The 22258-nt window shown below is 43.3% G+C and overlaps 1 protein-coding gene and 1 long non-coding RNA gene across 4 annotated transcripts in view; one reads left to right on the top strand and one right to left on the bottom strand.

Annotated features, from left to right (window-relative positions):
* Nucleotides 1–6371: 6371 nt before the first annotated feature.
* Nucleotides 6372–22258, bottom strand: part of LOC119461405 (uncharacterized) — a 29926-nt gene continuing 14039 nt past the window's right edge. For all 3 annotated transcript variants that reach the window (XR_007468395.1, XR_007468394.1, XM_037722698.2), the window contains exons 2-4: nt 14228–14495; nt 8148–8229; nt 6372–6527 (exon numbers count right to left, since the gene is read on the bottom strand). Coding sequence is in view for 1 of the 3 variants with exons in the window: in XM_037722698.2 (XP_037578626.1) it covers nt 6477–6527; nt 8148–8229; nt 14228–14495 (401 nt within the window). In the remaining 2 variants the exon portion in view is untranslated. The remainder of the gene's footprint in view (nt 6528–8147; nt 8230–14227; nt 14496–22258) is intronic.
* LOC125947575 (uncharacterized) lies at nt 6546–14463 on the top strand. Its single transcript, XR_007468406.1, has 3 exons — nt 6546–7585; nt 12158–12270; nt 14363–14463. It is a non-coding gene; the product is annotated as an uncharacterized LOC125947575 (long non-coding RNA).

Here is a 22258-nt window from a genome sequence, read left to right as displayed (position 1 = left end):
CTTTGTGTCACCAATATTTTTCTGTAAGCTCCTTAAATAGTGTGACAAAGTTTTAAAGGCAATTACCCATTTCCCTGCGTACATTGCCTGGGGTGGTGCAGATGAATAATTTATTTGTGGGATTTTACGTGCCACAACCGCGATATGATTATGAGGTGCACTCCGTAGTGGAGGACTCCGGGGTAATTTTGACCACCTGGAGTTTTTTAAAGTGGTTTCAATGCAAGATACACGGAGGTTCTTGAATTTTTCCAGCCTCAATATGCGGCCGCCGCGGGATGTGATCGCGCAACCTGAGGCTAAGCAGCGCAACACCAACGCCACTACGCCACCATGGTGGATTAGTGAACAGGATAAAGTCCAAGTTTGTAGAGATTCTATGGAGCCACGCGCGCCGTATGCTGTATGTGAGGGTGAGCTAGAAGGATGGTGTCTTGATACACGCCGCCTTCCCGTTCGCCCAGTGTTCTTCGCGCAAAGGGAGGTGGGGAGGGAGGAAGGGGGCGGGGGAACGTTCGTCTCCCCTCTAGTCCGGCTGTTGGTGCACTCGAAGTGACTGACGCTCGAGGTGAGGGGAGATGGCTGTTGTCTTCGCGGGTGCTGTGTTCTCGCACACCTAGTTTTGGAGATCGCGTAATTTCAAGTTTCGCAGACGCCTTCAAGCTATACAGGTAGCACGAAGCGTTCTCTCGCCGCTGCTGCCACTCTTAATCCCGCCAGAGTTGTGAAGCAAGTGTCCGGGTTCATCGAATACGATATGTTCATTTCTGCCTGTCCACGTGTGATACAATTCTTCTTTATCTTTTTAGTAAACGAACGTTTAATTGAATTTATACGCTAGACAAAACTATGATCCTTACTTCAGGTAGTTGCCTAACGCTTTGCTTCGTCTTTCAAGCAAATATTTTCCAAGCGAAGCTTGTATACGCTAGCCTGCGCCGGCGATGTAACGCTAAAAAAACAGCTGCTTTCAGAGCTGCACAGGTGGCTCGTGCTTGGCACTCGCTCGTGCCACTACTCCCGCGTTGTCGTCGTCATCTGCTTCGACAGCTGGCTGCATTGCTGCTAATCATACCAATGTAGAATTTCACTTCTCTTCTGTCGTCGAAATGGGGAGGCCGCGTTTAGGGGAATATGAACCATTACTTAATGGGGTATGAGCCATTGATTGTCTTACGTAACGGACATATTTAATTTTAAATAAATTTTATAGAAATCCATCCAGAATGAAGGCGCTCGGGAAAGGGCTTGTTGTTGACATGCCGATTCTAGCGTGAGAGCCTCCGAAGCCCAGGCGAAATGTCAGCGAAGAGCCGCGAACCACGAGTTGAGGGAGCGCGATGTTGACGCCAAACGTCAGTGAAGAGCCGTCGACCCCGAGCTGCGGGAGTTCGATGTTGAGGCCAAACGTCAGCGTCGTCTTGCCCTCCAGGAACCAGACAACGGTGCTGCACGCCTCGCCAACACTAGCGCCAACTTCCCCGGTGCGACGGCCAGGTTTCAACGTGAGTTTCTCATCCGGATCGTTCATGATAAGACTTCTTCGGTTAGGTGATTCCCAACGACGATACGTGCATTCTCATAGTGGGGTCAATATTTACTATAGCGGACCCACCATAACCACAGCTTCGATAGCTTCCATCTTCACAGCAGTGAAAGGGCTCTGTTTTTTTATTCCAGATTTTTTAAACAAAATTTTGGCGCCCTGGGTGACGCCGGTTACTCCTTCTCGCCTGTAGGAACAGTAGATATCAAATTTAGGCCCACTGAATCAACCAAAAAAACTCACGAAAGATTTCTGTAGATAGGTACATTCGAATTCGAATGCCGCTCACAGAACAAAAAAAAATAATTTCTTTCGCATCTGTTCAGTGCAATGTCACTAGAATAGCAGGGAAATATGAGCTCATTGGTTACCTTCGACACTAAATAAAAGCGCTAAATCAGATGAAGACTACCCAAGGCAAATACACTAGCACCGATTCTTGACTGCATGTTTAGTGGTAATAAACAAAAAGATAGATACTGAACAAATTGAAAAAAAAGGAAATAATTGAGATATATTTTTCGGCTTTCTCCTTTTTCATTGACAAGTTATAGGTTTGGTATCCTTCTTTTGATATACCCTGAAGTTCATGCGTGCACACTGTTTTTTATCGTGTGTTTATTTTGTCTTTATAGTAGATGTTGTTGATTGCACTAATAAACTGATATATGTGTGCTATAGCCCTTCTGTGCACCTTACTTGGTACTTGTCTGACCTTGCGCTGTTATACATCGCGGCAGAACATTACTCAAGGAAATTTGAGCGGGAACCAAGGAGTACGTAACAAAGAACGAGATAAGGGTACATTTAACGTGACAAGAAAGGAAAACAGCAGCTTCCACGGTGACCAAAGCTTCCGCAGATGGCTTTCTATAGTCAATAAGAAGATTCATGTTAGTCAGGTCACTTAACATGTGGGCACATAGCCTCGAGTTTGTCATATTAATAGACTACATGTCGAGTCAGAGAAAACTTAACCAATGTGTTGGGGTGATCACATGCGGAAGCATATAACCATGCGGTGAACCTCTGTTTACGAAGAGCAAGGAAATTTGAAGATTTCCTGGAAAACCCTTCGTACCGCTGTTAACTTAGTTATTCTTACGTTAATGATGAAAGTGGTGTCCACAGCCAAATTTCATCTTCATTACCGTCTGCCGCGTTCTAGTATGCTGTCTAGCTGTTTTTTTTTTTTTTTTTTTTTTGTGAACGGCAACTTTCGTTGCGGTTTTCTCATCCGGAAACGTTCGTTAAGTTCACTTTTTCTGAATATAGTCGAATATATAGGGGTTAAGCCATGCATCGTCACACGCAATTTTTGGGGGTTCTGTGCTACAAGTCTGCAGATACCTTTGTGCCTCGTGTAAAACTAAGTTTGCAGTGTTCTTTAGCCTTTACCGCCTTTCATTCTTTGCTGCAGGGCAGCATCGGGGTCGGCACCTATTTCTGTTAAAGCGGGGACATCCCAGAAGTGAAACTAAAGGGAAGTACACTTTCGATTGAATTTTCTGCACAGTTAAATCTCGGCACCGTTCTTTTTTTTTTCGTATAGACACCACTGAATTGACGCCACCAAATAACTGGGTCCCGAGTCGCTAAAAGTATGTTTAATGAACGTAATGGCTAGGAAAATTTTTGTAGTTTCTGTGAACTAGCCTCTAAAGCATGTTCATACCACAATGCACAGGATTTCTTGAATCTATACCACTTTCTTTTCCTTTTCGTTGACAAAGAAAATTGAATCATACTTTCACCATTGTCTTCTACGTGGTACCGGCTTTATGCTATAACCTGAGCTTGTAATCACTTTCTGAGATCGTCTGAAGTTTACAAAAGTGGGCTAGAACTTTGTTTTTCTTTGTCTGGTTATGAGCACAATGACTTCGAGGATTCTATAAGCTGCCTCTGAACGCTGGGAGTTAAATGTGGTTATTACTTTAAGAACTCAGGTTCTTTAGAAAATCAATGCAGTTGTCACCATCTGCGGAATATGCAGTTAAATAAGAACGCCTGGAAGGTGACCGTGTTTTTTCTCCCTTTTTTGTCAGCCTTGCAGCTGCGCTTTTCGAATAATGACGCGCAGGCAACTTTTACCTCTCCTAACTTGGCTTTGCTTGTAACGTCATTACTAGTAAGTTAGCTATTTTCAGCTAGTGCTGAACAATGTTTTTTTCTGTGGTTACTGCGGCAACCACAGCGCAAATTTAAATATTAATTTTCTTTGACATTTTCCTACTACCAACGTTATTTTCATCGTACTCGTGAGCAGTAATAAGAAAGTGTCTATATATAAAGGCTTGCATACGGTACCAATGCTGACCTACAATAACCATAGACCATTACCATGCGGAAGGTTCCACATGAGGCAGTTGTAGCCTTTTAAAGGTCTTCCAATTTCTGTTTGGAATACTGCTGAAATACGAGTGTGATACGGCATAAAACACAAATTAATCATTAACAACCCATTTATGCCCACTGCAGGACCAAGGCACCTAATCTTATCTCCAATTTTCAATAACCTTTATTTTCAATAAAATGTTTCTTCACCTTAGGATTAACTTTTGCAACCATATTACTAATCACAAAGGCTACAATACCGCTGCTGCCAAAGTTTTTTAGTTTTTTAGTGTTTGGTTTGGGCACGAGCTGACTTTATGGATGCGAAAATTTCCATAAAAGCCCCTCACGTGGCCCTCACGTGGCCATTGGGGAATATATGGCCACGTCCTTCCCTGTTTCAAAAAGTAAGTTGTTTCAAATAATGTTCGACTGAGAATGGTTTGCTTCAGATTGACTATCGCGCAGGAGAGAACAAATTAGACTCGTTGTAGGAAACTGGCTTTCAGCTGTTGAACCCTAGATTGTGCCCAGCCATATTCTTCATGTGTTTCCATCTAAATTCGTGCTTTTGTATACTTAATTGCCACGTGGGTTACTGTAGCGACTATGAGGGTCAAAGCACACAACTTAGTTAACACATTTACTCTAGTTCCACAAGTGTGTCTTAGGAATAATTACGTTTTCCTCTGTGCATCACCATAGCAGCGTTCCCTTCAACAATCATTGCCCACTGTACTACTTTAGAGTTTTGAGAAATAGTAAGGGTAGCTTGTTTAGTAGAAAAACTACTCATATTTAGGCTTTCCCAACATGCTATTAACTTCCCCCGCAGAAACCTAAGGCAAGCAAGTAACGGTAACTTCAATATTTCCTATTGCAAAAAAGTATACGTTGAATGATTCTTAGAGTTCTTCCGCACGAAAACCTCGAACACTGTGCCTGTGCAAATGTATGCCAATAGAAAGTTCCACCTTGCACGTAAGTGCTTTTATTTGTACAATCAATTGGCATAACTCATACTAAGCCAGGTAATGCTCGTTCATTTAAACGATGCTTTTATTCATTGAGGAAATACGTCAGTGGTTCATCTATGTATAATTTACTGTATTGGCCCACGTACTAGCCACGTAGTCTATTTGGTCCAACTTTCTTGTAGGCGTTTCTTAAGCTGTGTAAAGCTCACTCTTGATTCTTTCATTGATTCTGCGACGTCTGTAACTCTAAGAGCAGGGACCACGAAATATCAGAGCCGGAAAGCTCTCCAAAGCTTTCACAAACGCGCCGCTTGAGGAAGAACAGCATCCTTTCATGCCGCATTTGACAATATTTAGAAGTGGTGTCATGTTACATTCTGAATGTTGATATTTCATTTCAACCTGAGAGCGGCACACAAATATGCTTTGTAGGACCCAAGAAAACGTTGCTTCATGACTTCAAGATGTCTTTCGTTTGCGAAGGTCTCCATGCTGAGAAACTAGCGTAGTGACAGCGCCTCATGAATTTATACTTTCGACTTCTCAGCTTCCTGATATTTGTACTTCCTGGAACGTAGACCTTTTTTCTTTTAGTGACCGACATTTCATGACGCGGTGTTACTGTAAGGCCTTTTACTTCCGCATCCTAATGTAGCGGATATGTAGCGCAATTTAGCGCTTATTCTAGCGAAAATCAACGTGGAAGCTTTCTTTCTTGAGAGATTGTGATAACCTTCAATCTGGTATACCCGCCGTGAGCTTTTACTAAGTAACTAGGGCTCGGACGCAGTTCTTGTTTAATGCACTAAATGCCATTTTTCAAAGACGCCTTCAGGGCAGTTAGTATTGTGGGGGACAAGGCTTGGAGCTGACGCTATGCAGATTGACGCCTTTCATTGAACTGCCAAACGTCAAGCTCCGATTCACAATGGATGTATGCTTGCAAACAATGAGAATTCATGAAGCAAAAAAAAAAAAAAACTGAAGAGATTTTAACTCGGAGCCCCGTAGGAGGTTACTTGTGAAGTGTCGTGTTACGTCGGGAGTGTCAAGTGAAATCGACTCCGCTGTAAGTGGTACTCGCGGAAATCCACAGAAAAACCGAAAGCGCAATCAGAACAAATTTAGTATGCTTCATTCAGTGAGCCCCATAATCCATTATTTCTAAAACTGCTTTAGAGGAACATCCTTACCAAAAGCAGATGCATGTGCCTTGAAGAACAAACCAAATAGAGGGAATAAGTGTGGCAACTCACGCCCATAGTCCCATTAGCGGATAACACTCAACAAGGTTTGTGGGTTTAGAGTACAGATTGAGGTATTTGCAGCCCCAATCAGTGCTCGTTCAAGTCCAGACTCGGCGCAAGAAGTCTGCCAGCGGCTGCTCTATTCACCTACCGTTAAATGGCCAACAGTCAGAAAAAACCAAAGTGGCAGGGTAACAAAAGAGACCTTAACTTCAGTAGTTTACTCTGCATGTCGCCCTGACATTGTCGAAAGTGAAATGAACATTTTAGCATAACGTGTCCTTGCACGCCACACCGAAGCAAGCATTTCCCTTTATTTAATTTATTTTGGGAAGAGGGGGGGGGGGGGATGGAGCTTGCTTGTAGACATCATGTTTCTGGAGGCTTGACGTGCATAATGGTGCACCTCCTACGAGACACCTGAAAACGAATGTCGACGAGTTACTCATGGGGGTCATGGTGCACTCTTCAAGAATTCTCATGGAGAAACTCTAAAAAATAATGCTACTCAGTACGAGGCTCACGACTACATTGCTGTTTCTGTCTATCATAAACTTGATAGGCAACACTTCAGCATGCTATACTTAGTACAAAATTAACACTCGTACCCATGAGTAACAAATAGTTGTTTTACTTACACGCAATGCAATGTAAAAACTAGCTTCTTTCCGATTGGAAGTTCAGCGATGTTGATGGTTTCTTGTTTTCATGGTTATATGGGACGGAATGATTGCCCATTAACGGCGTGTTACAATTTGCATGCCTCCCACATCGCATAAAACATACTCCTTACGCTGCCATCATGTCGCGGCTTTCCAGTGTTTGACATGGCTTGGGTGAAACTGAGTGAGGTGTATAACAAAGATCTATGACGGTTGTGTATCTTTCACGAGAGTATCAGAGCAATCCCGCAACTTATACATTGTCTACTACTACAGTATTTTACATTCATAAAATATTCTATGAAAACGCCTCACTTGACATTGTTGTATTGCAAAAAAGTGCATTCTTGATTAAACAAAATCATCATAATAAACGAAATATTCCACAGAAGGACAAAAGAAAACTCTAACCCGAAAAACTAGAGGTGTGCGAATATAAAATTTTCGGATATGAATCGAATACGAATAGCATGTATAGAATAGCGAATCGAACAGTCAAATGTCGACGCATGTATTTATTGCATGAATACTTGTTTTAGTATAGTTAGGCACCACGCTTTTATGGACTAGTGAAAAAACGTCAGCCAGATATCACGGTCAATTAAAATCGGTTTTAAACACAAGATTCTTAATTGTCAATGAAACAACTGCAGGAATAGCCTCTCAACATGGCTGTTTGCAAACATGCTTTCCGCGAATGAATGGCTGCTTCATGACTAGCTTGCTGAAAACACTAAAGGAGTGGTTGTCAAGTTATCACAAGTTGTGGCAAAAGAAAAGATGAAGTGCTGAAGGACTACTCTGCCATAGACACATGTAAGACAGCCTGTATCAAGGAAAATATCACAGGTGTTAGCATAAAAGATAAACCTGCTGCATGACTGCGCTGCATGAAACGCTGAAGTACGTACCACAAACGAAAATAGCAGGTTTTCATGAAGGCTTCCCCCGCGAAACCGGAAACAAGGATTTAATTAGTAATTTTGTTTCTGCACTGCTTCGAAACCATTTGTCCTCGTTTTACTTCTGATAATTTGCGATTTGTTTAATTTTGTCTACCAGATGAAGAACAGCACCCTGACTTTAATTGGTGGTTTTTGTAAAATATTTGGTTAGTTTCAAAGTTTGAAAATACCGAATAGTTCCTTTCGAATACGAATAGTCGATCGTATTCTAAACTTCAAATATTCGCCCACCCTTACAAATAACGTTATGTTAAGTATTCACTTGTTATCCTTCATGAAAATCATTGAATTCGTTTTTTTTTACCGTAACCAAATGCCGTTGTGTCTTTTTTATCTATAGAAGTTGCTTTGCGTATAGCTCTCTTGTGTCTTCGGTGTATATAAAAGAAACAACAAATACAACATCCTCTCACAAGTTCTGATAGGGTGGCACGGCTGTCGCACACAACGACCCTGGTGCACCACACAACGAGTTCCGATAGGGCAGATGCGATCCTGAAAGGGAACGTAACAAAAGTAAATATTTTAGTATTGGCATGAAGAGGGCACTGATGCATATTAAAATGCCCTATAAGAAAATGCCCTATAAGTTATATCTGGCATCGATCAATCTTGTCCCATAATATCCACATGCAAGAAAATTCAGCGTATGCACTGTACCGGTTATTCAAAGCTATTTTACCGTTATTATTATTAAACCTGCTAAGCCAGCAATGAAAAAAATATATATACCCACGATTCTCAGGGCCTTCATTAAAGTTATTTGTCTGTCTGTCTGACCCACGATTACGATGCTCCTTAATGCGAATTTTGAGCGCAGCTGTTTAGGTTTTTGAATTCGCAATACATTGTGACAAAGCATTTTATTCTGAAAGACCGGGTGCTGTCGGCGGCGGCGCTGAGCTACTGCTCGGGCAGCTCGTTTAGCAGCAGCGGCAGAAGAAGCATTTCCACCGGTTGCATCGCTCATTGTTCAGAAAGCAAGCGTGAACACCGTAACGCGTGGCTCCCGCGGAGCGCATTCTCTAGAAGCGGCGGCGCCGCAGGCGAAGTAGCGCATGCGCAGTGGGCCCGAAGACCACGCCAGTGCTTTGTTTCCGCGCTGGACGCATTCGTGGTCGCCGCCAGCACTCCGTTTTCCTCCTCACCCTTTCGTCATACCCTCCTCCACTTTCCGCCTCATAGTTCTGCTGCACCCTCCTCTCCGCTTTCCTCTTCGCGCCTCTTCCCTCTCTCCGCTCTAAAATCTGCTTCCGTAAATCAGTTTAGGCGCCTTGGTGGACACATGTATTGCGACAAATTAGTTTCACTAAACACATAATTACCGAAAACATTTTCATTATATTAGGCTACCCAGGATATGATATTGTTTATATTTGAAACGTTAAGGCAACTGTGTTTGACGACGACTTCAATTCGATTTCGTGGAGCGCTTTTGTTCGGAGATATCAACAGATTTGACACTCAGTCGGCTAATTTCGCCTTGAGGGGCGTGTGAATTGAAAGTTATTTAAAATATTTGTTAATCAAGGGTTTGTTGACTCTAAAATTTGTCCCGGAAAATTTGTACACCAAAACGCATAAACAACCTGTGAAAGCAGACGTTCCATAGACGAAATCAATTTTTCAGTAAAATTAGCGTTGGCTTTAACTTGGAAGACCTTGTACGTTGAATAATACATAGCCAGCAACATATTAACCGTTCCCACTCCAGCAATGCAATAAAATAGTGTACAGTATGTACGAAAAGATCATTGCTTGCCCATTCAGACACCATATCCTATGTTCATTATCCTGAAAGTTTACCATTTTTATTTTCAGAATAATCACCTATATATTCAAGTGCCCGTTCCCTCATATTGTGGTGGTTCTGCGTTTTTCTTACTTTCGCATGCCTTACTGCGGCTTTAATTTGGTTAGCCCTCACCACTAACCACTTCATCGCATTTACTGCTCAAATGCAGCAGCTATTTAAAAAAATATTATAACCCTGCATTTTTATTAGATTCCTGAATTCTCTTGTCTTTAAAATGAAGCTTTGTTCCCTACATTTTTCGGCTTCAATTGGCGTGTCTGCCTGCTTGGTCGGTAACTATCTTGGCAGATGCATTTGGGTACATATGTACAAAAGTTACATGAAAGTGAGGGCGAAGTGGCCTATATAACCCTCGTGTGCTGACCAAGTATGCAGCCCCTCCGTTCGGCGTAAAAAAGTAACTTAATACATAAAACTTGGACCTCTAATGTCGGCTCTCCGATATTTATAGAGCCCTCCAATCTCTTAATAGATTGGTGATTTTTATTACACATATTTATTGATTTACTTCACTTTCTTTGATTTAGCCATTCGGTATGTGCCACTAAGGGTGTGTCCGTTCTTGGCGACGTGGCATGTTACACTGTGACACAAAGGTACAGAATCCCTAAGTGTTGGTTTATACGTGTCGTACGTATATGCCCATGTCATCGCCATTATTCCCTCAACAAAAGAGAGAGAGGAAAGGCAGGGAGGCTAACCAGAGGCGAGTTTCCGGTTAGCTACCCTGCACTTCGGGGGGATATATGGGGTTGGGAAGAGAGCAAAGAGAGAGAGAGAGAGACAAAAAACAGGAACAGGTAACAGAAAAGAGGCATTCACACAGGAACAGGTAACCAATCAGAGGTGTTCACACAGGCCAGTCGATCTCTAGAAACGCAGTAGCGCGTGCACGGCCTTCTGATGCGATGCTAAGTCGCGTCGCCCTCATAGTAGTAATCAACAAGCACCACAGATTGTCTGCGTCGTTGTGACATTTCAGCTTGTACGTCTCACAATGTGCTTCCACCTGATTTGGAGTTTGCATTACGGCAGAGCTTGTGAAAGATGCAGTGCATAGGACATAAATATTGCATGACCATAAAGTTGTGAGCTTTGTGGGGGATGAACACAAACATTGCATGAGATTGCATGTTTCCAAAGATGAAGGTAAACAAAATTATATGCATCATCAGTAAATGTAAAACGGCATTAATTGTAAACGTTTAATTAACCGTTTTACTTAAGTTTAGCTTAACGTATATTCCACCACGTGCGTTGGGTATGGCCTTCGACGTGATCCTGGCTGTCTCACGGCAAGGGAGCCGTTTTCTTTCGCATGTTACGATATCCGAGTAAAATGATGTCATCGCTGCAATAACATCGCAAATGACGATAGCAAGCAAGACCAGATATACCAGTGCTTATTTTAGTGTTTCGCACTTTCATCACAACGTAGAACTCGAGCAAAGTAGCCAAAGTTTGTATAATTTGATACCAACCCGAAAATGTGGAAATCGACGCACACTTGTATAGAGTACGTGGTGAGCACTGCCTCATAATGCAGTGTTTCTTTTTTCTTGGTATTGCTTTGAAACAACATCCTCAGCCCTAAAATGTTGGCGATCGAGGGAAACCTCAGGCCGTAGCTAACGCTTCGTCAAGTGAACTGGTTTTCGTCCGGGACAAGACGCCTTCTCGAAACCAACGCTACAGTCTGGTTTCGCTTGTTCTCAAATTAAGGATCATTTCAAATTTCCTTGCAGCAGACCCTTTGTCATCTTTCGAATTATTTTGCACTGTGCTTAATGAGGGAGTGAGAACTACCGTAAAAGGCTAACATTTCTGGGACAAACAAGCCTATATATGCGACAAACCTAATTTCGCGGTTTCTCTTGCCCGGCGCGTTGAGTTGCATTACGACATTCCCTTATACTTTCGACAATTTTCGTCACTCCCTTATATTTCGCTAACTTTGGCTGGAATACTTCAAACTGCTGAGGGTCACCAAGCCAAACATTCTTTTTAACAGCTTATGCCTAGCACGGGCGATAAGATTTCACCTTCAAAGGGCTGCATCTGTAACACACCCACACTGCATGCGACAGAAGGCACTCAAAGATGGGCGCTTTATCAAGTGTCGTTCCTCAGCGCGAAGAACGGATTTTGTGGTCTTGCCTCAAATAAGTGAGGTAGTTTATAAACGAAGATTCACTATATTAGGCATGAGAAAGATGACTTCCTTGTGTTACTCTTGTATGCGATGACACGATTAAGACTAACACACAGAAGCAGATAAGGCGGGTTCCTTGTGTGGAAGGAGTGTACAGGCCTCCACATATCTTTATAGAGCGCTGTAGCACTGCTGATGAAATAGGGTAAGGCGAAATGAGCCCTATGGTGCAAATAACTGAACTGAGTTGCGTGTTTCTCCAGTAATTCTGTGGCTGCCAGTATAGGCAAGTGGCTGCCACTATTGAGCCAAGCACCAATTTAAACAGTTTGCCTTGCTTCGCTGCGCGCCGCTCAATTGCGATGATTAAGAAACTTTGGCGCCTGTACACCATGATTTGTGTTCGCCGCTTTAGTACCATTCTAGTTTGTTGTTTTTTCTCTCTGTCTCTCTAGTGATCTGTGGACCGCAGCTACTCATGTGTGTTGCCTACACGCCTTCGACTGCTACCTGAAGTGGCACGTTCAAATGCTGCTGTGAAGTGAAATATGGCGTGTTTTTCTAGTGTGTTGAACTATTAATACGTAGATCTTGACAAGCACTGCTGGGTGTGTGGCGTACAAGAAGTTATTGAGCACTATAAAAAGAAAGAAGCTCCTAAAATTTATTTCGAGCTCTACGGTGCGTAGCCAAATGGCATACTCGTTATTGTACTTCTTCATGGTTTTTGAATAAAAAGCTGGTTCTTTATAACCTCCTGAGACGCAAAAAAGCTTAGCGACACAATGCCTATTATAGTCTGTGCTTAATGTCACGGGATCATTTAGGAACCTACAAACACCTATTGTATCATCAAATGGTACGGGCATATGCACACATACGCACCTCCATATGCACGGGCAAAGCGACCACCTCTCAAATTTGCAGATGCGATTCGGTTGTTTGCTTTAACAAATCGGCAAAGCTAATCGCACGAAGTTTCGGTCTGTTGATTCTTTCACCTGTATAGTGGCGCATTCTCATGGCATTAAATATGTACTGCACAGCCACTTTCTGTGTACACTGATAACGCGATAGCCCTGGCACAATGTAAGATCAATTTTCTGAATAATCAGTGGAAAGACTGAAAGCTAGATAGAGACGAAAGAAAGGAGGAAGGCAGAGCAGTTAACCAGAACCGAAAAACCAGCTTGTTACCGTACCATGGAAACGGTTAAGGTGGCGGCAGCAAGATAAGACACACACACATGTACGCACGCACACATTCACACACACACGCACACACACACACCACACGTACGCACATACATACACACACAGAGACACTGTAGCCGTGCGTTCGTCGTCCTGTGCTATAATGGCTTATGAGATCACTGATTGTCTCACCTGCCTTCCATAATGCTTTCCTGCCGTAACTGAGCCATCGATTTTTCATTGTTGTCTGGTTCGGCATGGAGTGCATTATACAATACCAAGAATTAGAAAAATCTGAGCAGCCAAGAACGAGTGCAATAAATCATTGATATGCGGGGTCACATGCCTGGGTTTAGGTTTAAATTAGACCTCATTTGTTTTAGGTGCCACGTAAAGTTCACTTGCGAAAAAAAAATAAAACCATATGTCCACGTGGATGAACATGTGGTTTCAGGTGATTAAATGAGGGCAGAGAATCCGCAATAGTGCAACACAGTCCCTGGTTAAATATAGGCCACATTTCTCTAGTCACACATTAAATAATTTTTAGCGAAGATACGCGGATAATCATTGATGCCTGTGATGCAAGGAGCGAGAAAAGCGTCGTTTATTCTCGAGTATCAAAATACAGCCAGCCAGTGCAAATTTGAATGTTAAAGCTATAACTCTGCGCAGCTCTGCATTTCTAGCCAGCGCTGACTTCGAAAGCCCTATTATAATATGAAATCTGTGTCTGCTTGTGCTAGGGCTCAAATTGGTTGCAAACGTTCTGAAAAGTTTTTCTCAGTTGCCGCTTTGTATTCGTACTGCGCTTCTCTTCAAACCACGTGTGAGAAAAATTAGGGAAATTGAGCACACCTTATGGAAGGACAGAGAATTCAATAGACGATAATGGGTGGCAGCGCTGCTACACGCAAAGCTCGATGCTTCAGATAGATGATATTGAGAAATGCAATTTACATAATACAATGAAACAGTCGTTTATGAAAGTGACGTGAGTAAGGAATTTAAACAGAGGTATAAGAGAATACAAGCCTCTCTAACGTAAAGAGGTTTTTTTTTCAGTATGTTGTTCATATGATAGGCGATGAAATGAAGAAATGTAGGATCGACGTCGACACAAGGCTACACGTTACTCTTCGTAACCGAGCTTTATCCTCAAAATATTGAAGGCGGTTTACCAGCAATCGAACATCGGCGCCACCGGTTCGTTCACAGTTCGTCCATATAAGTAACCAAGCCCTAGCACTCGCTGCTCTAATCTGCGTTGGCTCTGTAGCACACTTTGTCTATCTTTAAATAATTTCTCTTTAGAGTAGTGGATGACTCACTCCGCAAAGTGTCGGGTTAGTTCCTCCCGGGAAGCCTCCTGGGTAGACATCCCGACCTGGAAATCTTTCCGGCCTCCTGCCGGGATAGCTTCCCGATACGCCTTCTCGAAACCTTTCAGGACCTCGCTCGGATAGCCGCCCGGAAAGCCGCCGGCTAACTCTCCACCGAGGCCGCCTCCAGGAACCAGTCCACCGGGCCGACCCTCCGAGAAGTCTCCGGGTACCCGTCGAATGCCGCCGCCGTAGGACTGGGCATTGACTGCGAATGCTGCGTAGACAGCAGGCAAGTGAGCAGGCATAGGCGCTACTTATTGCACTTTGTGTTGCATTACAGCCATGCAGGCTGTGGCAGAAACCGTGGCCCGCATTTTGTAACGCTTTCCTTCCTCCACCTTTATTCGTTTATCATTCCTCCCACCTACTGGTTGATCATGGCGATAACGGGTGTGCTGCTTTGTGTGAGCCAGTAACAAATTCGAAAGAAAGGAAACGGAAAATGGAAAGAATCGCTGTGAAACCCGATACCTATATTCCTGCTACGGCAAAATGTGCCAGAGAAAAGCATCGACAATTTGTTTTCCACTTACACAACCACAGCACGCTTAATTTCTGCTACAAAATGTGATGCCACAATAAAGTTTAAATTACCTTTGTGCAATTTTTTTGCTTATATTATAGCGGAAATTATAGAAGGCCTTTGTACCCTTTGTGTGCACATTCTCTAAACCCAGAAGCTGTCGAAAGCAGGGATTAAGGTGTCGTGGTTGCGTATTCTGCGACAGCGTCCACCCGCAATTGAATGATAAACACTGCAACCTTTGGGGAGCCAGTCTTATCATCATCGTCAGTAATCTATCTTATGTGCACTATAGGACTGCACGAGTGAGGCGCCTTGTAGTGATTCGCAATTATCACTCGGATAAACGTGACTTTCACCTTTGCCTGCACATTCATGGTCTAATAAACTTCCTAGTCATTCGCGCTTCTTGACGCCATTTTCTATCTCCTACTGGCACCATTTCTGTAGCTCTATAACCCTATTGGTTATTTTTCTTTCTTTTTAATTCCGGTGGATTAGCCAAGGCACAATGAAAAAAAATAAACCATTCGGATCATATAACCTCTCCCACTCCATTTCTTTTTAAAATTACAACTACAGAAATAAGTTACAAGGTTTCCTCTCCTAATCCCTCAATGCCATCACATTGACACTTAAGTTGCGCCACAAAACCGCCATCAAATCGGTCCCATCATACAGTGTTCCTGAATTTTATAGTAAATAACGAACTATTATTGAGGCGCTTTCAGTTAAAGTGACTTTAATTTAGCCTTAGAACATACGATGAAGTAAAGAAATACAAATGAGTGATAACTATACAGCAGTGACGATTCATAAATGCAAGCAAGTAACCAAATGCGTGGCACTAAACAGCAGCCTGGTGTATTGTTTTCCAAAATACCTAACTTCAGAATTTCAGTCGTCTATAACTGCTGGGGACATCGCGAACCCCATTTTGCAAAAGACGTAACAATACAGTCTTCGAACAAGGCTGGAATGCATACAAAAGCCATAGGAAGCTTCATCAGTTTCTGTATGTATTGAAGGGAATGCATGGGAATGATGGCAGGTTTTTTAGTACGATTTTTTTCTTCTATCAAATATCCTCCATATTCAGGGAGTTTGGAGCTTTAGGCTAGGTGCTTGTGTATCTGCACATTCAGCACTAAATCACTTGCGCTTCAGAAAAAATCTCTAGCAGACTGAAAAATGACAACCTTAGTATCCCTATCTGTGTGAGTATTCCCCGCATTATTTTATTTGTTTAGACGAACACCGTGTAGCCCCTAGTGACAGAGATGATGATCAGGGGTGCAGAAGAGAAAATATCTCAAGAAACCATGTGCTACATACGTGCACGAAGTAGTTGTGGGAAAGGCACAATAAGCATGCAACAACATTCTTAAAAAGGTTGAAAACGTTAAATTAAACAAAACCTAAAGTGTAAGAGTACGGGGAACGTTTCCTCGGGCACACACGTTTAAACGCCGTCGGGTAGATCCTTGCATGATTAATCGGATCTCCCTAATTTTACATCCTTGCTCGCCACGCTCGGATAAAGACGGAACTAAGAAATTGATTGTTTTCGTAATTCTAGACTGAGTAGAGAAAATTCAGTGAGTAATCTTTTTCTACATTTATTATTCTTTTCTAAAGAGAATGTGAATCGTTTTATGGCTATTTCTTGTCATTTGCTACAGAAGTGCACGAAGTGGCTCTGCTCTAATTATGCTGTAAAGCGATAAAGTACTTTAACGGGGATCCGCCGCCCAAGAACACACTCAAGAACGGGTCTAACGTTTGTAAGGTATGAGAGTTTTCTTAATCATCCTTTGGCATGTGGTTGAAATTGAGCCTGTTGAAAGTAATAGTTCTACCCGATTTGAAAGTTTCATAATCTCTATGCTTACATCATGTTATATCCTCGGTGGGAAACGTATATACCAAGGTACTTCGTAGGTATGCTTTCTTAGGAGCATCTTTGATAAAGCAGGTGGCGCGCTGCTGCGGGAACGAAAGAAGCGGAAGCTTGTTACAATTCAGACACATTTTTAACTTTGCACACAAACGCTGTATACCTCAAGGTAATTGTTGCAGGGAAGAGAAATCAGCCAAATCTCGGACACTCTGACACAGTCACCTGTGTCATGACAGTCACCTGCGTTCAATCGCACATTCATTTTAATATCTTAAATAATATCATTCATATTAAGTCAAAACACCATAATACATAGAGATGACCCCTGGGGCACATCATAATATACAATGACGCCATAGGATCTAGCACCATATAGAACAGGGGTTGTGTTCATCCCAAGTGGTAGTCCCATATCAAATCTACTACTGTGGAGCGCTTTCCAAGAAAAGCTGTCTTGTGCTGTGAACTGTCGGTGTGAATGGCGTGAAAAACTTTTTTTTTTCAAATCAAGGAATATGCAGTAAACTTGTTCACACACGTTGAAAGAGCGAAAAAGCTTATTTATTAACTCCACTAGTCGTGTCGGGGCCGGATAGACTAACTCTGAAGCCGTGTTGAACGCTTGCAAAATACTCATTTTCTTGTGTGTCAAGACCGCGCTGTGAACCCATGATGTTCCATGCACAGCATTTACGAGGAGAGTTTAAAATGCAGCCTCACAAAAAATTGCTACACAGGCATCATCATCGCCGTCGTCATATTTAACATCTGTCGAATGAATGCCTCCCTCTCAGCCCTCTCCAATGACTAATTTCTTGTGCCAACTGACACCATCCCATATGCACAGTGAATTTTCCGACTTCATCGCACCATCTAGTTTTCTGCTGTTTCAGACTGCGCTTGCCTGCGAGGCAAGACGACGATAATACTGAAGCTCGAAGGAACCATAAATGGATTGCTTTTGACGCCCACGTATAGGCGAAAAATTCATATGCCATTCATATATTATATTCGTGTTTCAAAACAGAGCCAGCAGACTTTGATATAATAATATTGCGCTGGGCGATTTATTCTGCAACGGAAGAACAGTGATAATCCAGACGGTACCGGCCAACCGCGAGTACTGATCTCGCGACAGCGACAGACCCAAAGTCCTTCTTCTTCACTACAATGGCCCGGCAGACAAGCTTTGTCACCCTGGCGACTCACGGTATTGGTAGAACGACCGGATCGTAATATGGCTTAAGTCGACCTACATCGACCGTGTCACGACCGCGATGACACAGGCAGTGTCATGGTACACATGTTGAACGATTTAGTTCACAGGGCAGGTGAGGTCTATGATATAGGGTAGGGAGCATCGTAGCGCGCAAGCAGTTTAGATCAAAGGCCAGGGTTATGAGGCGGGATCCACAACCACACCAGGGAGCCAGAACGTTGCATAGGCTGGCCACTGTCATGTTGCAGCTTTTGGCGACCCTGGACGGCGGATGTAATGGAACGAGTTAGCTGCCGACAGCTTTCTGACTTGGCGATCACGTATTTGGCCACTTCAGGCACTGGCGTGCATTCCGCAGCGTCGGATTGGTATGCGAGTAAAGTGTCTAATGCGCATGAGGGCTCTCGTCCGTACCACAGGAAGAATGGCGGAAAGCCAGTTTTAGCTTGAGTAATGGTATTATATGCGTACGGGACGATTGTGCGAATGGTGGCTCAATTACTGTGGTCCATTGTGACGTACATAGTGAACATGTCACCGAATGTGCGGTTGAACCTCTCTGTCGACCCGTTCTTTTCGGGTGACATTATTTGTGTTTGAGTGGCACTTTTCAAGCTTTATCTTACTTGTTTGCGTGGCTAGGCGTGCAATAGAGCTTCAATAAGTAAGAGTGAAGAAACGTCTTACAGTAAGTTAGAGTAATGTCGTTGGCACGTTCGTTTCTTGTACTCATTTTCTTGCGGCCGGTAATTTGTACCAGTGTAGGTCTTACTTGCCCTTAGGTTCAGTAACATGATTAAGGCTGCGTAGAAAAAAAAATCTTGCTATTATGGGTGCTGCGCTACAGAATCGCTGCTATATTCTGGGCTGGTACCGTTTACTCGGCGAGCGCCGGTAACCAGGCGCCACCGCCGGCGCTCTTTTTCGCGCCCATAGACGGGTAATAAAGTATATAGGAGGCTGTCGGCCCGCACTTCCTATATTTCACAAATCGCCGGCCCATCAAATGACTACGTTGCAAATGAAAGACTACATGTTGACTAGTTAGAAGTCATCACAAATGACTAGTCACAAGGGTAACCTAGTGCGTTTGCATTGATAACTGGAGATAATGTACATTTGCAGTTCTGACGATTCTGACAACATGATTGACATGGGCCGTGAGCTAAAGGTGAAATAACATACGCCTGACCGGGCTCCTAGCGCCACGAGCACAACGAGCAACAGCAGAAAACATAGAAATGACGTGAAATATAAGCGTTTGAATTAAGAACAATCTCAGTAAGAAAATATTGGGAAATGGAAACAAAACGAAAACCATTACAAGTAAACAAATAAAAAATCGAAAATTGAGCAATACATGGAATTTTAAAACTTGCCAAGGGAAGCAAATGTAAAAAAAACAAGCATAAAATAAATATATACGGAAAGAAGCCAATATAAAACAGTGGTTTCTTGGCGAAAGTGTTCTTAGCCGCTTTAAGCAACTGCACATGCGTCACGTTGCAGTGCTTTCTTCCCCGAGAGCCATTGTGCGCAATTTTTACTCCCCTGCGTGCGGGTCACAGCTGCGATTCTTCTCTGGTAGTCTAGACCTGTTACGGACATTCGCATAGGAATAAGAAATATCAGTAAACAACAATGCGAAAAGAATCGCGGCGTGTTGATTGTTCAGTGCCGTACGGGAATGGTACACAATGCTCTGCTCGCTCATCGAAAAACCTACGTCACCGAAGTAGACAAGTAATGCGTGAAAGCCAGATCGTGGCAGCGGCTGACACATAGTGCAGCCATACCTGGCAGTACAGTCATTTGGAAGATTCTGAAAACTGTCAGTAGACAGCTTTCAACGGCACCTGAATTGACGTCTTCTTCGGAAGTCAGTGAAAAGGCGAATGCTTCCAAGCTTTTCTCGCTGTGCCGGGAACAACGATTAGTGCCTTCGAGGAAAATTGCTTTGTATTTCCATAACAAGTACATAAACGCCGACTATGGATCAAATAACAGGATTTAATGAAGTTTCTGTAACGCGTATTACCGCAAGGTCTAACGTAATGTCTCCACTCCAATTCTAGGCTTTGAGAGCCCATTGAACTTAAATGCTTATGACAGAGGGCACAACTGTCACACTAAAAGCCGCGCGGGTAGTTCAGTTGTTGAAGGGTTTTGTATATACAGAAAGTTTATAGGGTCAATTCCAGTTTATTTGTCCTTGATTGATTATTTTACCCTCATTAGAACGCAATGGATGTTCCCAGCGAGAAAGCAATGCGTTGCTATTGAAGAAAAAGTCATTTACTTCGAACCCGAAAGCATGTCACATCTTTTAATTGGCCTCCACCGGCGCTCTTCATGGCGCGGCGGTTACCAAAAGCTTTAAAACACAATTATTTCAGCAGACTTTGCTGTGGCTCCCATAGGCATGAAGCTGTTTTATTTTGATCTTTTAGTGAACAACGCTCTTCTAAGCCTATCGAGCCTTCCGTTTCAGCCTGCTTCATATCTGGTCACGCTGAGGCAGCGTTTAAACATGTCGGCCCTCTTCAGCCGCGTGATGGTTGAGTCGCGCTTCAAGAGCAAGAAACAAAAGGACATTACAGACTACTTCAGGCAATAAAGAAATGCTTCAGTTCTTTGATATTGACGCCTAATAAAGTGAACGTGTCGGCTTGTTGGTTGAACATCTTGAATTGAACATTTTGCGCTGTTCTCTAAGTCAACGGTTGACGCGGTTTATTAATTCAACTTAATTTGCGATCCCACAAGGGCCAAATTAACGAGAATCGACTGTATCCTCATATTTTATCTGGAACAAAATCTGGAACAAAATGTTGGAACAAAACGCGCTGTGCTGTCGCACATGTATGCATGTGCAGGGAACTCTGTCCGTGCGTTTAGTTTATGCCTCACCATGAAACGTTAATACTTCGAAGGAAATCAGTCATTTCAATTCAGTTCGATATCTCGTCATGTCGTAAACATGAATGGTCGCTCTGAGCAAAGGCGTTCCTCTGCCTGCCCTTTCTTATTGGCTATAACAGGCTAGCTTACCTGGGCTAGGGCACACCATAAATAAATGGGCCACACTTTCAAGAACCTTCGCCTTCCCTTCCTAAGAACTTCCCACCCGCTGCAAGATCACCATTTCCCTTATCATGCACGCAGAAGCCTCAAGTGCTCCTCCAAATCCGAGAGACGACAAGAAGGCCCAGATGCCAAAAACCGCTGTGAAGCGATTTTATCGCTCTTACTCAACGTGTCTGCGGACCGCATTCATACTCGCGTTCGGTAGCTTCTACTAGTTCCACAGCCGCAGTTCTGCAGCTCAGTGTCGCTTCACAAGCAACTTGCGAATGTCGTAAATGACCACGACCACATAATCAGAACTTTTCGTCCTTCGTGCCGCTGTTGAGTATGCTAAGCAGAAACCACTCTGTAAGAACGCTGCGTTCGGCGATTCGTAAAGTCTCATTCACACTACGCCGACGCGACATGATTTAGGTCTGCTGACTGTTGGCGACAGCAGTTTACAGGACAGAAAACGCTGTGGCCCACGGTTTAAAGGAAGGAAAATGCTGTCGCCAATCTTCGGCAGATCAAAATCGGTGTCGTGTCGGCCTAGTGTGAATGAGCCTTAAGCAGCCCTTCAACGCCTGCAACCGGCACTGCGCCATGGGAATTAATTATTGGCAGTTGATTTCAAACATAATTGAAATCTAACAGTGCTCTGTCAAAATGGCTAATTGTCAGTGGCTACTTGCTCACAGCAGTATTTTCGGCAACCATTTCGTTGATGAAGCTGCTGGATCCACCTATGATAACGAAAAGTCCATGCTCATTCCCTGATCCAGAGCTGACGAAGCTAAGGAGCTTCCCTAAATTGCTCGCGATATTATGCTTGCTTTTAGGAAGACTCCGGAGAATTCCAAATATCGTTTCTTCCTACTTGATTCGTCACTGTGGCTGCAATTACCATGAAATATTTCCAAGTGGAACACTACAATGCTGCGACGCCAAATGCTAACTTTGGTCTTCACAATTGATACCACTTCCTCATCGGGATGACTTAGCTTCCCCGAATACGACCACTGCAACTGTGAAGAGACCATCGAGTGCCTCCACTGCCATTACACCCTTGTACTTTTATTTAGGTGCACGTCTAAGAACCCCAGCTGGACCAAATTATTCTGGAGTCCCCCATTACGGCGTGCCCCATAATCAGACGGTCATTCTGGCACGTCATGCCCCATTATTTATTAAATAATTAATTTAAAATCGGTCACTGCACCCACTTGACTTGCAACGTCAGTCTCTTCGGAGTGCACTCAGTCGAAG

Source organism: Dermacentor silvarum, chromosome 8, assembly GCF_013339745.2.
Source record: "Dermacentor silvarum isolate Dsil-2018 chromosome 8, BIME_Dsil_1.4, whole genome shotgun sequence".
In the NCBI taxonomy this organism is placed as follows: Eukaryota; Metazoa; Arthropoda; class Arachnida; order Ixodida; family Ixodidae; genus Dermacentor; species Dermacentor silvarum.
This window is presented reverse-complemented; position numbering and strand designations above follow the sequence as displayed.